This window comes from Orycteropus afer, unplaced genomic scaffold (assembly GCF_000298275.1).
Source record: "Orycteropus afer afer isolate SDZICR_OR568_19922 unplaced genomic scaffold, OryAfe1.0 scaffold00001, whole genome shotgun sequence".
Taxonomy (NCBI): domain Eukaryota; kingdom Metazoa; phylum Chordata; class Mammalia; order Tubulidentata; family Orycteropodidae; genus Orycteropus; species Orycteropus afer.
In genome coordinates, this window is record NW_006921588.1 from 19,002,339 (window position 1) to 19,017,589 (window position 15,251).

The 15,251-nt window shown below is 37.8% G+C and overlaps 1 protein-coding gene across 1 annotated transcript in view; it reads left to right on the top strand.

Moving 5' to 3' along the window:
• Nucleotides 1–15,251, top strand: part of ZNF385B (zinc finger protein 385B) — a 485,706-nt gene that overhangs the window by 432,390 nt on the left and 38,065 nt on the right. Inside the window, exon 5 of the mRNA XM_042780392.1 lies at nucleotides 4,215–4,377. Within this exon, the coding sequence (XP_042636326.1) occupies nucleotides 4,215–4,377 (163 nt within the window). The remainder of the gene's footprint in view (nucleotides 1–4,214; nucleotides 4,378–15,251) is intronic.

Below are 15,251 nucleotides of genomic sequence, written 5' to 3' on the forward strand. Positions count from 1 at the left end.
TTCAAGGCTCAGAGGTCCAAGATTATCTTCTGTGTCTGTGTTAATTGGTTTCCCTTTTCTTTGTTGAAGAGGGTCTGTGCAATCCTTCTGCCTAGTCTGCCATCTTGCCCCGCCTCCACATTTTCAGTTTTTAAATTTTTATTTGTACATTTTCTTAATTTGTATTCATCCAACTGTATTAGCTAGTTTAACTATTGAAAAAACACCACACTCACTGCCCTCAAGTCGATTCGACTCCAAATCGTTATCACTATGGAAGTAGATTGCTCAGTCTTCCTTCTGAGAAATGGCTGATGGGTTTGAACTGCCATCCTTCTGGTTAGCAATCATATGTCTTAGGCACTATGCCACCAGTGATCCCAGACTTTAACTATACTTGTTGTTGTTGTTGTTGTTATTTGCCATCGAGTCGGCCCCGACTCCTATACTTAGATGGTAATAAATAAATGACTTAAAAATAATGTTATACTTTTCTCCCTTCTTGGGATTTTTTTTTTTCCAACTTGATAGTCAGAACATCGTGAAAATTCCATGAGCAAACCAAATAATAGCCATGATAAGTCAATTGTGATATAAAAAAATTCTTCATTAAAAGGCATTTAGGAAGTTAGGAACTGTGTACAATCAGTACAGGGCTACAGACCTTGAGTTATAAACCAGGAAAACCACTGATATATCTTCAATTGTAATGCAGAAGTAAAACCTGTCACTAGATTACACTACTACCAACACAACATATTGTTTTCCTAACTGCTTTGCACTCCATAAGAAATAGCACAACAGAGCCAAGGAATACTGAAAGACAGAATGTGTTGTTAATTTATCATCCAGCTTCAGTTCAGGTGGGAGAGCAAATGCATGGGTATAATGCTCACTTCGTGAACCTTTGAGATTTGTGATTGCATTAGGTATATTCAACATGAGCAAGTTTGTCAGCATCATTCAGGAACTCAGAGTAAAATGAGTTTACTCTCCACCAAGAACTGGAAGTGATGCAGGCATTCAAATGGTGCTCAACATCACCAGTGTTGCTGGACCAAATATGGATGAATGTCAGCTGAGAGCAAAGCCACATGTGCCTGGTGAGCTGGAGCAGATCCAGTGGAGAACTCAGAAGAAACACTCCAGTAACACCCTCAAGTTAGCTTTAGGTGGCTTAGTCTAACCATGGCTTGTTGAGAGAGGACTTGCTATCTAGTAGTTAGAACTGAAATGCTTCTGTTGGAGCAAAGGGCAGAAGGACTCACCAACACTTCAAGAAATTGACAAATGTATTCTAATTAGGAGATTTTTAAAAAAAAAAAAAAATTATATTCATACTCTCCATGATTTACCTCAAGGTTATATTTCTCCCTGGTACCATTTATATTGTCTTTTCTCTTTAGTATTCTATCAACAAATAATAAATAGCTGTTGTAGAAATCTCCCCCATTTAAAAGTTACACCATTGTGCCCCTGCTTGAGAATCTCATCTCAATAATCCCTTACTCCACAGAGTAGCACATTCAGGTTCCTTGGCCTCATATTGAAGATATTCTACCAAGAGACCCACATGAGCTCCTTTCCAGCTATTCCTCTTACTATACGGCAGTCAACTACAGTCCTTTCTTGAAGCCTACTTCTTATCAGAAATGTGCTTTTCTCTACCAATTCATATTATCCCTTTCATCAAACCTCAAGTCAATGTTACTAACTTTAGGATGTCTCCATTAATACCATTCTGCTTTTGTCATCTTTGTTGTTGTTGATCTCCTCCTCCGCCATGTGTTTTACTGTGCTAGTTCACCATTGCAGATACATGGATCTGCATTGAACCTGTCACCGCGTGTATGGATGAAGCATCATTGACCCCGTCTGAAGTTCCTAGAGCTAAGATAACAGAAATACTAGAAATGGCTGGCTTTAAAGAAAAGAAATTTATTTTCTTAACAGTTGTGGAGGCTAAAATTCCAAATCAGAATCTCAGTTGTGTCAATACCTTCCTTGGCTGACAGATAATATTCACTTGGCATCTGTTTTCCTCCTGTGTGTGTTGTGTCTAATCTGCTCTCAAAAGCGTTTAGATTTAGAATCCACCTTACTCAGATATACTCTAATTAACATAACAGATAAAACTATTCCCAAATAGGATTACATCCACTGGTATCAGGATTAGGATGCTACCACATATTTTGGGGGTCCTAATTCAATCTATGCCTGTCCGTAAAGTCAGAGGGCCCATTCTGTCCATCGTCACTTCCACCTGAACACACACATACACATATACTACCTGTTTTCTGTTTGCTATGGAAAAGTATAATCATCTTCAGTCACGTAGTGTTATCAGAAAGAAAACTGATATACAGAAAAGTTATTACAGTGAAACCTGGAAGAGCCGAAATTTGACAGGACTGGCTTGTTTTTCTGGGTCTCACAAGTTTTCTGCCTTTGACAGGGTGCAGTCTTACCACTTTTCTATTGCTCTCTATTAGTGGGAAAATTTTTTTTCCTTCTGTAACAGGTTTCCACATTATATAGTTTCCAGCTTTTACAGGTGTTACTGTATTTCTTTAGAAATCCTCTAACAGAAACTAATTTTATATGCTAGATTTACTGTTCATTTCACTTTTATAGCTTAGCTAATATGCCATATGGGAGCTCTGGTAGCATAGTGGCTAAGGCACTTGACTGCTAACCAGAAGGCTGGCGGTTCAAACCCACCAGCCACTCCTCGGAAGGAAGGTTGGGCATTCCTACTTCTGTAGTGATACTGCCTCGGAAACCCAAGTAGGGGTCTCTATGAGTCGGGGCCGACTCGATGGCAAACAACAACAACAATATGCCATATAATATGTATTTGTTTACAAAATGCATGTACATATTTTCAGTGCATATTTAAAATAAAATTGAATGAATATACTTAGATTCTTTGTTAATGTGTATATTAGTACTAGACACCAAAAGAGAGAAGCCTTGCTCTTTAGGTAGAGAGAAAGTTTGCAGACATCAATAAATTGTTGAAATGTTTTCTCCATTTCCTGTAATTTATTCTTGTCCTTTGGAAATTTTTAATAATCACTTTTCTTTCTCTTTTTCTTCCTTCTGATGTAGTGTTGAAGTCACAGTTCTACCTGCCATGATGCTTTGTATAAATTAATTGAACATTAATTGTTTTGACTGTAGACTCACATCCAAGATCCAAAACAAGGATTGTCCCTACTTCCTTCGTAGCTCATAATATCTGTTCTTGGAACTGGAATGGCACATGAGGAGCATGTAGAGATCTCATGAATGTTGTGCTGTTTCCACTCACTAGCATCAGTTAAAGGATCCTGGTAACACAGTGGTTAAGTGCTCAGCTACAAGCAGAAAAGTTGACAGTTCAAACCCACACAGCCACTCTGCTAGAGGAAAAAACTGACAATCTACTATATAAAGATTATGGTTTAGGAAACCCTATGGGGAGATTATACTCTGACACATAGGACCCTATAAGTCAGAATTGACTCAAGGGCACATAACAACAACATCTATTAACGTGCTGCTTTATCAGGTCATTTGGTCTTAGAGCAAAGTGCAGGAATTAGATACAGGACAGATAAGTTTTTCACTGAAGGGAGGAAAAATAGGATGGTTATAGGTGGTTAAGGAGCTCTGGTGGTGTAGTGCCAAGGCATTTGACTGCTAACCAGAATCCTGGCTGTTCAAACCCACCAGCCACTCCTGGGAAGGAAGATTGGGCAATCTACTGCAGTGGTACTACCTTGGAAACCCAAAGAGGGGTCACTATAAGTTGGACCCGACTCAACGGCAATGAGTTTGGTTTGTTTTTTTTTTTGTATAGGTGGTTGTGCTGTGGTAGGACATTCAAGGAGCTCGCTGTCAGCCAATCTGAGGTCCATGAAGGCCAAATGTTTGAAAAGTAACACAAACAGGGCAGTGGTGGGAGGGCACTGATGGCAAAGCCCACATTTGTGACAATTTTGCCCTATCCCTATTGTCCATTTTTGTAATGTTTGCTTTTTAAAGTTGTATTTCATCTTACATAGGGGGTTATATTATGCTAAAATCTCTTTGATGCTGATATACTACTTGATTAAATGCCAAAAGCGTAGTTGAGCAATGAGTTGTAAATGTCTGTGGTGCCTATGATTGAATGTATTTTTTCCTGCATGATCATCCATTGTGGTGTTTGTAAGTAGCAAAAAATGAGCCTGATTTGTTCTCCTTTGTAGAGCCAGGCCGAGGCCCACTACAAAGGAAGTAAACATGCCAAGAAGGTCAAAGCACTAGAGGCAACGAAAAATAAACCCAAAATGGTTTCTTCCAAGGACAGCGCAAAGGCTAATCCCAGCTGCTCCATCACTCCAATCACAGGCAACAGCTCTGACAAATCAGGTCAATGACACTTTTTGTTCTTTACATTCTCTGTGTTCCTCCTGTCCCCTTGCCCCACCCTCATTTTTCCCTCACAGTTGTTGCATGCTACTCGCCATGATTTGTTTTTCGTAATATTAATATGTTTCCAAAGGAAGTGCTTTGTGTTGCATGGAATCTAAGCATTTGATATGTTTCCATTCTGTGTTGTTAAATATATACATTAAGTATATATATGTGTGTGTGTATGTGTAAATATATATTTATATATTTAAGTATATATGCTTGTAGAAGTGGAAGCTACTTGGTCATAATGTGTTTAGATAAAAATCAGGAAACAGATTTAAAATACTGAGTGAATTATTACTCCTTTCTATTCCTTTTATGTTAAATTAACACAAGAGATATTTTTCAGTAAAGGAATTCTTAAAACTTGTTCACTAGTAGGCATTTTTATATTTTCTTACCCTAGTAGGGGAGTGGAGGGGCAAAGGGTAAAGTTTTCTGAGAGAAAAGCATTCCTAAATGAATATGGGGATGTGTTCAATAATAGAAGATTTTGATTCTTGAAGACTTTTGTAGAGTTCCTCTCAGAATTACAAAGGAACTCAAAGATTTTGAGGGAATTATTTACACAGTTTTGAACTGACTAACAGAACAACTTTATGTAATTGGAAACAAGCTACTAGTGGAAGTGCCTCCTAAGAAGAGTCTATATTTCATTGTCTCAGGTAATCAGCCATCTTCTGAGTAGATTCAAACTGAATGATTCAGCGGAAAGGAAAAACAATCATTTTTCTAGCACAAATACCATGAAATTAGATGCTTAATGGTCTTTCGCATTCTAATATCTGCCCTGCCCCCTCAGAGCCCATGATGGATATGTCATCTTGTTTTGGTAGCTAATTGAAGAACAGTGTCTGTTAAAGGAGATTAAGAGACTATGTCCCTTTTCCTTGTGTCTAACTATCTCTAGAGGGACCTTTCTGTTGTTGGAAAAAGAACACACACACACAGACACACATATACTTCTGATCCTCTTCTGCTCTCTGTATCTTTGTAAATTGGAGGCCAAAGCTTAAGAATACTTTGCTGTGTCTGCCAAGGGCCTTTAGAGAAAAGTTAATCCATTACTATAGGAAGAAAGTTCAGAAAAACCTATTCATACAAAGAGACTGTGTAGGAAGGGATTATTATTGGTTATGTTCCATATATGCTTGTTCCAAAATCTCAGCAGCTTAGAAAAAGAGAGCTAACCAAAATTTAGTAGTAAAGACTTTTTGTTCTTTGTGTGATAGAATCAGTAAGTCATGTTATCTTAGGAGCAGATAATAACAAATACTGGATTATTACATAGCACTTCTCCACTTCTAAAGAACAGAACTTTTAAATCTACATTACCTAATTAATCTTTAGCCCATCTCTGTCAGATATTAAGATCAAATACTATCTCTGTTTTACAAAAGAGCCAACCATGGCTTATGCACACCCTGTGGCAGTTATTTGCTGAAGGTTACTCAGTGTTTGGAAGAGTAGGATTGATTATCTCCCGATTTCCTGCCTGGTTTCATTTTCTATAGGGTATTGCTGCTTCTATGAAACAATACTCTGTCAAAGGTTTATATTACCTGAATTATGATCCAGCAATACTTATAACTAAAATGATAAAATAATAATGATAAAAAATAGCTCCACTCCATTCTTTGAGCTTATTTTGTGACTTGAGCTAATAGCATAGTTGGTGGGTCCTGTAAATGTTGCAGCATTGCCATAGTGTGTGCTTAATACTCCACTTAAAATATCAAATTAATATTTGGAATTGAGTTTGTTATAGGGAAAGTAGTAAAATAGTAAGTAGAAAAGCGAGTTAAAAATCAAGACGAGGAAGGATCAATGAGAGAAGAATCAATGAAAGAACAGAAGATAACTAAAGAGAGAAGGAAAGGTGTGGGAGATGAAGAAAGAAAGTAGAAGGAAAAGTCAATGATTAGAGAGCTAAGGAAGGAGTGAAGAACTGAAATAGAAAGTACAGGTTACAATTACAGGATACCTATGCCTACAATGTGCCCAATGAGTATCTGTTGAAATAGACTTTAATGATGCAAAGCTTGTATTCCAGCACTCTAATGCTAGCCAGTGCTCAGAGAAACTTCCTAAACAGTTGTCTCTGCCTGCTGAGCAATAGGAACACACTAGGGTTAAGTACAAATGCACTCTTGTTGTCGATTCTGACTCATAGTCACTCAGTGGGACAGAGTAGAACTGTCTCATAAGGTTTCCAAGGCTATATTCTTTATGGAAGTGGACTGCCACATTTTCTCCCATGGTGTGGGTTTGAACCACTAACCTTTTGGTTAGTAGTGGAGCACTTAACTACTGCATTCTTGGATCACGTATAAAATCAAACCCACTGCCATCAAGTCAACTCTGACTCAGACAAGAAATGAACTGAAATCTAAACAAACCCTGTGGTGTAAGAGTGGGAAGAAAGGAAAACAAATTTCCACAATGTCTCTTCTTCAGTAGATTTGAAAACCAAAACTCAGACCAGTTTCTGTCAATTCCACCCCCTGGCAACTCCATGTGTGACAGAGGAGAACTGCACCCCATAGAGTTTTCAGTGGCTGTGAGCTTTTGAAAGGAGATCACCAAGCCTCCCTTCCAATTTTCTTATGAGTGGATTTAAACTGCCAACCTTTAGGTTGGTAGCTGAACATTAACCATCTGAACCATGCAGGGTCTCCCAGTGGATCTAAGGTAGTCTCTAATCCTTTATTCTCTGTTTCCTCTGACACTTCCCTATCCACCACCCAGAGTAGCTGTGGTCTAGCAGTACTGACCTCACTCACCACCATATTTGGACTAGAAGTAATAGAAATGCTCTGTATTTTGGAGTTACCAAATTTTCCATGTTTCCTTATTCAAAATATGCATAAATTATTTGGTAACTTGTTTTCTTGGGCCATGAAAATTATTTAGTTGTATTTCCCATGTTTTATATAAATATTAATACTAATGAAACATTTTTATTTGTTTTATTATAGCCACAAAAGCAATGCCAAAGTTATTGAAAGATGACAGCATTTAAAAATAAAGTTGGTTGTATTTGCTAAATAGACATATGTTCTTTTGTCACCTTCAAATGAATCCTAGCTTCTCAACAAGAATTCCCACATAGTTTATAGAATTTTCAAGTTGGACAATTAGAAACTTTGTTCAGATCACAATTCTGGACTGAACAATGTAATATATAACCTGGTGTTAACCACCTATTTCCAAATCCTTAAAAATCTCCCACAGCTTTGTCAGAGTCAGAGACTTTTGTTGACACCTTGCTTTCATTTCACATAAAACCCTGTTTTAGAAGAACAGCAGACATGATCTAGATGGGATATAAAGAAGATAGTGGGAAGAGGAATGGTTACTGTGAAACTTAATTGACTGAAATGTTTTATTTCAGACAACATTGCCCACAAGGATCCAGCCAGAAGTTAGAGTAACAGTCACAGTAAAAATTCATGGTTGATTGGCAGTTCTTAGGAGACTGAAATTCTCTAGCATTGATCTTTTTCTTCTGAATGAAGAGGTCAAGCAGCCATGAGCAATATCCGTGTGATTCTTAGATACTTGACTCGAAAGTTAAAATATTCATTACTTGATGTCTTAGCTGCCAGATTTCAAATATCCAGGCATTCACAGCATGCACAGGGTTGACTAACTCAATTTCCATTCTCATGTTTTAGCATCAATAGCTTAGCAACTGATAGTTGTTTGATGAGGATATTTAAAAAAAAAAAAAATTATTGTCATTTGGGTGAAAGTTTACAGACCAAATTCATCTTCTGTATTGCGGTTCAACATAAACCTTGTCTCATGACATTGACTGCAATCTCCCATGATGAGGACAAATTTTAAGGAAGAGAAAATAACTTAAGTGTTAAGGAAGGGAGTTTCTCAGAGAACAGCATCCTGGGATTTACCATCACTCAAGGCAAAGCTTTACCTCAGGGTATCTGACAAGGAGCATGGGATCCACATATGGCCTCATTCTGCTCCTTGAGAGTGTAAACTATTCTAAGTGAACTGACAATCTCCCAAGAGCTCGGAAATCCCTGTCTTGGGGCAACCACCACTTGCCTCTTTTGTATTACATTTAGAGAGAAAATTTGGTTCATGCTGTATCCAAATCTATATGATACAAAGAGATTTATTATAATATATTCTATCATATATAAAAATTCTAAGATATCATGGCAAGTTTTTTATTTTGTTGGGTTTCTTCTCAGGTCAGTAAACAAAATGAATTAAAAAGACAATAGCAGGAATTTCATTTATTATAAGGAACTCTAACAACATGAGTGAAAAATAAAGAAAGATGTTTTACAGAAGACATTTAAGTAAGATAGCTATCCTGTTCACTCTGTTAGAAGTTGGGATGGAATTAAACGTAAAATCCAAAGGAATACTTTCATGGTCTCCTAGGATCTGTCCCAACTAATGATGAGTCAGTGAGAGTTCGAAACATGATGGAAGGAAGGAGAAATGTTCTTTGGGAGAATTGGGGTCAAAACACAGTAGACATTAGGCAGCTTCAGGAAGATGGCTAGAACATATTGGCTAGACACTCTACTGAATTTCTCCCTGGAGTTCAAATGTCATAATGCCAGATGACAACACAATTCCATGGAATAATATGCCCAATACACCAAATTGCAGGCCCTTTAGTGACAGCATTTAACAACTTAAAACATTCAATGCTTAAAGCACTTGGCTGTGAACCAAAAGTTCCACTGTTTAAACCCACCAGATTCTCTGCAAGAAAAAATGTAGCAGTCTGTTTCTTTGAAGATTTACAGACTTGGAAACCCTATGGGGAAATTCTACTCTGTCCTATAGGGTTGTTATGAGTCAAAATCGACTCGGCAGTTTCAAAAATTACAAAGCCTTCGAAAATCCTTATTTTCTCTAAAATAATAGCATGTTTTTATAGTTAACCTAATGGTCCATATGTTTAGGCTTTAGCACTGGATTTTTTGTGATATTAATGATCAAGATGGGGAAAATAAATATTTCAAAATATATAAAGCTATTTAGAGCTGAACAGCTTTTACTCAGGGGCTGTCTAAACATATGACAAGCAGATGGACTGATTCAAAATGCTATAGGTACGTTTATAAAGGCAATTAAGAACAAAGATGAGGGAACCAGCATTTTCTGCTTGAAATATAATAAGATAAGCTTACAATAGGATTTGTTTACAAAATTGAGTCATGTATTTGTTCTTGTGTGACTCTCACAACAACCCTGTCAGATAAATAAACAAAAAACAAAAAAATGAACCCACTGCCATTGAGTCGATTTTGACTCATAGAGACCCTATGTGACAGAGTAGAACTGCTCCATAGGATTTCCAAGGCTATAAATCTTTAAGGAAGAACATTGCCTCACCTTTCTTCCACAGAGGGGCTGACATTTTGGTTAGCAGCCGAATGCTTTAACCACAGTGCCAGAGATCCTTGTCAGACAGGTAGGTCAGAAATTAATATCCATTTTTTATTCATTCATGCAACAAACTGGATATTCATTCATTAACTCAACAACTCTATGTTAACTATGCTAAATGAGTCTATTTGCTAGACACTGGGGTATAACAATGAACAGAAAGATTTTGTTGTTGTTTTCCCACAAAGAGCTTGTACCCTACTGATTTTTTTAACTGCATTAGATATTAGGAATACAAAGAGAAATTATAATATAGTGCCACCTTTGAGCTGCTCCCAAAAATATAGTAACTATAAAGAACCTGGGTCTTGGGATGGTTGCAAGGCTTGCGTGAGGTCGCACAGCTCAAATCCCACTGGAATCACAATAGGAACTTCCTCAGGGCTTCTCTTTCTGTGTTTCTCCCATTATCCCCATTACTTCTCTGACAAAGAAGAGTAAATGCAAGTATCCCAAGAGGCAAAATCAGAAACCACTAAACCACATTTTTAGAATTAGTGAGTAGGACCATCAAAGCTTTTCAATTGCTTACTATTAATACTTTATTGGTAGGAGCTGTGGTAGTGAAATAAAAAGCTAGTCAGGCTTTGTTTTATATATAAGCTTTTGTTCCTATGCAGTAGGTTGTCTGTAGCATTTATGTTGTGATAGAATAAAGCTTGAGCAGTAACAGATCTTTTCAAGGGCAAGTTTGAATAAAAAGATTCATTTCAAGTAAATGGCAAATGACAAACGTTCTGAAAGCTCCAGCTTGACAATTGTGGGGTTTACATATGTAGAGCCAAATATATGCACTGAGATAGAGGTTAATTCTGGGAAAGGGCATGGCCAATATGGCAAAAGCCTTGAACTGCCTCTTAAAGGGGTACAGTTGGGTTTCTGTTAACATCGTCCACATTTTCAGTAGCATTTTGAATCATTCCATCTGAAAGTCACAATCTTGTAAACTTGGGGGCTTTCTTTCTTTTATCTGATACCCATGAGTGACAGAGACTGTGAGATGGTAGTGTCACAAAAGGGAAAGGGAAAGAGAGGGCAGGATCCCGCAAAGCAGCTCATTTTGGTTCTCCAACTACTGGGCTTTCGCATGGAGGCAATTCCTCAGATGTGAATCCACAGCAGTTACCAATGAGAAGATGAGTTGCCTGGAAGGCTGCAGCTCAGATTTTTATGGTCACCCTGTTGCCTTATGTAAGCATATTTTCAATTTTGCTGAAGAGTTTTTCTGCCAAGAATACAAATGAAGACCCTCGCCTTGTCATTTTTATGGGTTCCCCTGTGTGTTTCATAATTTTTATGTGTTGTTACAAATGGGGCCAAGTTTTCCAAATGATGACTTCTCATTTCCGCTGACTGCCACAGGACTCCATTGAGTAACCAGCAAGGTCTTCTTAACTGCCTCTTCCTTCCTTTCTGTCTCTAGCAACAGGACCTTGTGCTGTTGAGTAGAAGAAAGGATAGTTTTCTGCTTTGGCAGTGTCTGTCATTTATAGACAAGCACCATCATAAATTTAGCATACATCTATTCATATCCAAGAGGTTAAGATTTAGTATCCCTCATAAAATAATAGATTACCTATATTTATGACAAACATCTTAAGTCTGAAGTTCTAGGGTACAGTCATGTAGAACACAAATAAGTTCCATCTGTCTAAAGAGATCAGACCATTACACTAAGGCTCATATTTTCATGAAATGTATATATATCATTAAGAGCTTCAAAGTTGCTTTGAAAAATGGAACTGCCTTCATCTTTGCCATGCACCTTAAATTTGACAGCAACATCCTGCCAGACAAGGCTGAAGATTCTTAAGCAGTTAAGTGTTTGCCATCCTCTGGAAACTTATTTCTAGAACTTTTAAGCATTTTATTTCTTTGAAATAATGCTGAACATTTACTGTTAAGGGGAGACCTGGTGGCGTAGTGGTTAAGCACTTAGCTGCCAACCAAAAGATGGTGGTTTGAACTCACCAGCTTCTCCATGGGAAAAAGATGAGGTAGTCTTCTTCTCATAAAATTTTATAGCCTTGGAAACCCCCTGGGACAGTTCTGCTCTGTGTTTGTTATAGGATTACTGTGAGTGTGAATCAACTTGACAACAATGGGTCATTTACTGTTAGTTTTTACCACTTCTGAAAGCTATTTCCCATTGTTGCTGTAAGAAAAGTGAAACAAAAGTTGAAACTGACTTAGCATTTACTGAGTATCTGCTAATTTATGATTTATTAGGTATACATTATAAACTACCCCCAAAAAATCAAAACCTTGGATATCTTTTTGTTAAGGTTTACATCTCTAGCAAAAATCTTTCTCATCTTCAGACATATTTATTTCTAACTGGTATTCATTTCTTTTGATTATTAATTTACAGTATTTCTGCATTGAAAAATATTAGAATATGAAAGAACTTTATATATATGTTGTTGTTGTTGTTGTTATGTGCCGTCGAGTCGGACCCGACTCATATTTATATATATATTGAATAAATTTGTCAATGTATAAACATAAATGCCCTTGAGATTCAATAAAGGTTATTACTTACATTTTTATGATATTTCCACTTACTTACTTGGGGAAGCATGCCCTCACAGTGATTTATTTTTCTGACATGAATTGATGATCAAATAGAAGTACTCAATTCCAACTCTTGTGAGGGAATTAAGATGACATCCTACTAACGGATCATGTGCAAAATCCCTCTGTCAACAAAGATTTTGAGAAACTCAGTGCCCAAGGGGAGGAAGCTGCATCTTCTGACTTCCTCTAACCCCACAAGAGGGAGACAGAATCACCATCAGTAGCCCAAGGCCTATTCCTGTGAGGCCAGACATGCTGCCTCCCTCTATCCCTTTCACCAACAGCTCCTCCCGCAGCACCCACCACTTCTTTGCTGAGTTTGATAATTCACTGAAGTGACCACACAGAAGTCACAGATTATGGGGTTTATGAGGGAAGCAACAGGCTACAATTCAAGTTCAGAAATTCACTGAGTCCCTTGCAGTCAGCCATCTCACTTAACAGCCAGCAGTCTCTCAGTAGTGCGTGTCTCTCGCGGCTCACTCTCATCAAGTGTGTGTCTCTTAGGAACACGTTTCTCTCAGCAGCATATCTTTCTCAGCCAGCAGTCAGAGAGACTTCTTCTATCTCTAAGAGGGCTCCTTTTGAGCCTGGAAGAGTGGCCAAACTATCCAATCCCAACATCAGAATTCTATACACCTGAGAGAGTGAAATTCCCAGAAAATTACTCTGTGCTGCTCCCAACAGAAATACCCCAGGTGGATAACTTTAACAATCAGTTAAAATTTATAATGTTTATAAACTCCATGGTGGAATTTGCCATTAGCAACTGCTAATTTATGATTTATTAGGTATACATTATAAACTACCCCCAAAAATCAAAATCTTGGATATCTTTTTGTTAAGGTTTACATCTCTAGTAAAAAAAAAAAAATGGAGTTTATAATGTATACCTAATAAATCATAAATTAGTAGTTGCTCATGGCAAATTCCACCATGGATTTTACAAAGATTTATGGCTGGAAAAGCCACACTATGTAGTTTACTACACCACACTCAGTTAAAACAGATACAAATAATGATACTGGATTTATGAGCAGCTAATGAAAAGATAAAGCATTAGATCCAGTGAAGACAGCAAAGGGATCAGGTTAAGCAAGTGGGAAAAATTAAAAGCCCACCCAGCCAGTGGAGCCAAAGAGAAGTCATTAGAAATACAAAGGTGGTTGAGGAGGAAAAAAAACTTGGTGGAACCTATAGGCAATAGACACAGAATAGTCACACCAGGAGTATTTCAAGGTAAGTTAAAGCCACAAGTGGGGATGAAGATCCTACTGGGAAATGGAGCAGGACTCCCTTAGCTCAAGCTGCTGTGGAGTCTGGAAGTGAGGAAAAGGTAAGAGAAACTCTCTCTGAATAAACAGAACCCCAAATTGAACAGATGGCAGTGGGCTCAAGTCCAATTCTTAGCAACCCTTTTTAGCATAGAGTGGAACTGAGGCTTGGAGTTCCAGGACTTGTGGATCCACATGGAGGAGGGTGGTTCTTTATCCTGCTGGCAGATTTGAATGCAAGACTCTGATTGACAGCTGAACTCCATCATTGGCAGACTGCTCCAAATACAACCAGGGGCTTCTGCTGTCCTCCACACCTGCATCACTGCATGAATTATGTCACACTACACACAGAAAGATGGTGTTGGCTCTCTCTTCCCTGGGGGTTGCTTCTTGCACCAGTCTCCTTGCTTCTGTGTGGGTGCTCCAGTGAGTGAGCAGATTCTGCCACAGTGGCCAGTTCCCAGGGCCATTGGCTAAACATGACTGGAGGGAGCCCTCCTTAAATACATTATCTTTCCTTCATTTTTCTACCATCTTCTTACCCAATTTTTCTTCCTTTATATCTGGTCATTTGCACCATTGCCTCTCATCTTCTTTCATTTTCACCAAATTTTCATTCCTCTCACTATCCATTTTTGTTTTCACTTTTTTTCTTATATTATTTTTCCTTTTTCCCTATTTCTTGCCATCTATTTCTGTTCTATCTTTTCATCTCTCCTTATTTTCCTGCATCATCCTGCCATCTATTTCTGTTCTATCTTTTCATCTCTCCTTATTTCCTTGCATCATCCAATGAGAAGAACATACTAACCCTTCACTACTCAGCTGTAGCTACTACAACAACCATTTCACCCAACAGACAAGTAACACCAATAGTTCCTGCACCACAGGATCAATGAGAGATGGTGGACAATATCTGCTCATCCCAACTAGAAATCCCCTTCACAATGAACAGAGACTTGTACCCACATTCCCACCACTGATTCCACCAACACAGAGAAAGCTAGAGAGCAACCCACTACAGCCAAGTAAACAACCAAAGAAATATACCTGCTCCACACTTCCAGATATATTAAAACAAAGTGAAACATAAAACCAGGTGAAACAAATCAGTACATAACTAACAAAGACAACAACTTTGAAATGTCTAGGAAACAACAAACAACTTCATATCAAACCAAAAAAAACCAGGACAAGATAGTAGAAACAAGTGTCCAAACTAAAGAATTAGGAAATCTCCCTGAGGAAGAACAAGCAATAGAACTATTTGATAAGGAATTCAAAAGATATATATATATATATACAGGACCTACTAAGAGCTCAAGGAGAAACCACAAACAGAAGCAATGAAAAGAGAGACAATACCCTTGAAGAATTCACAAAAATCATTCAAGAGTAAAATAACAAAATAAATACACTATTAGAAATCATACAAAAACAGCAATTAGAAATCCAGAAGATGAACAATTCAATTATGGAGACAGAAACATTGGAAGGACAAAAGAGTAGACTGAAACTGGCTGAAGAACTCACTTCCAG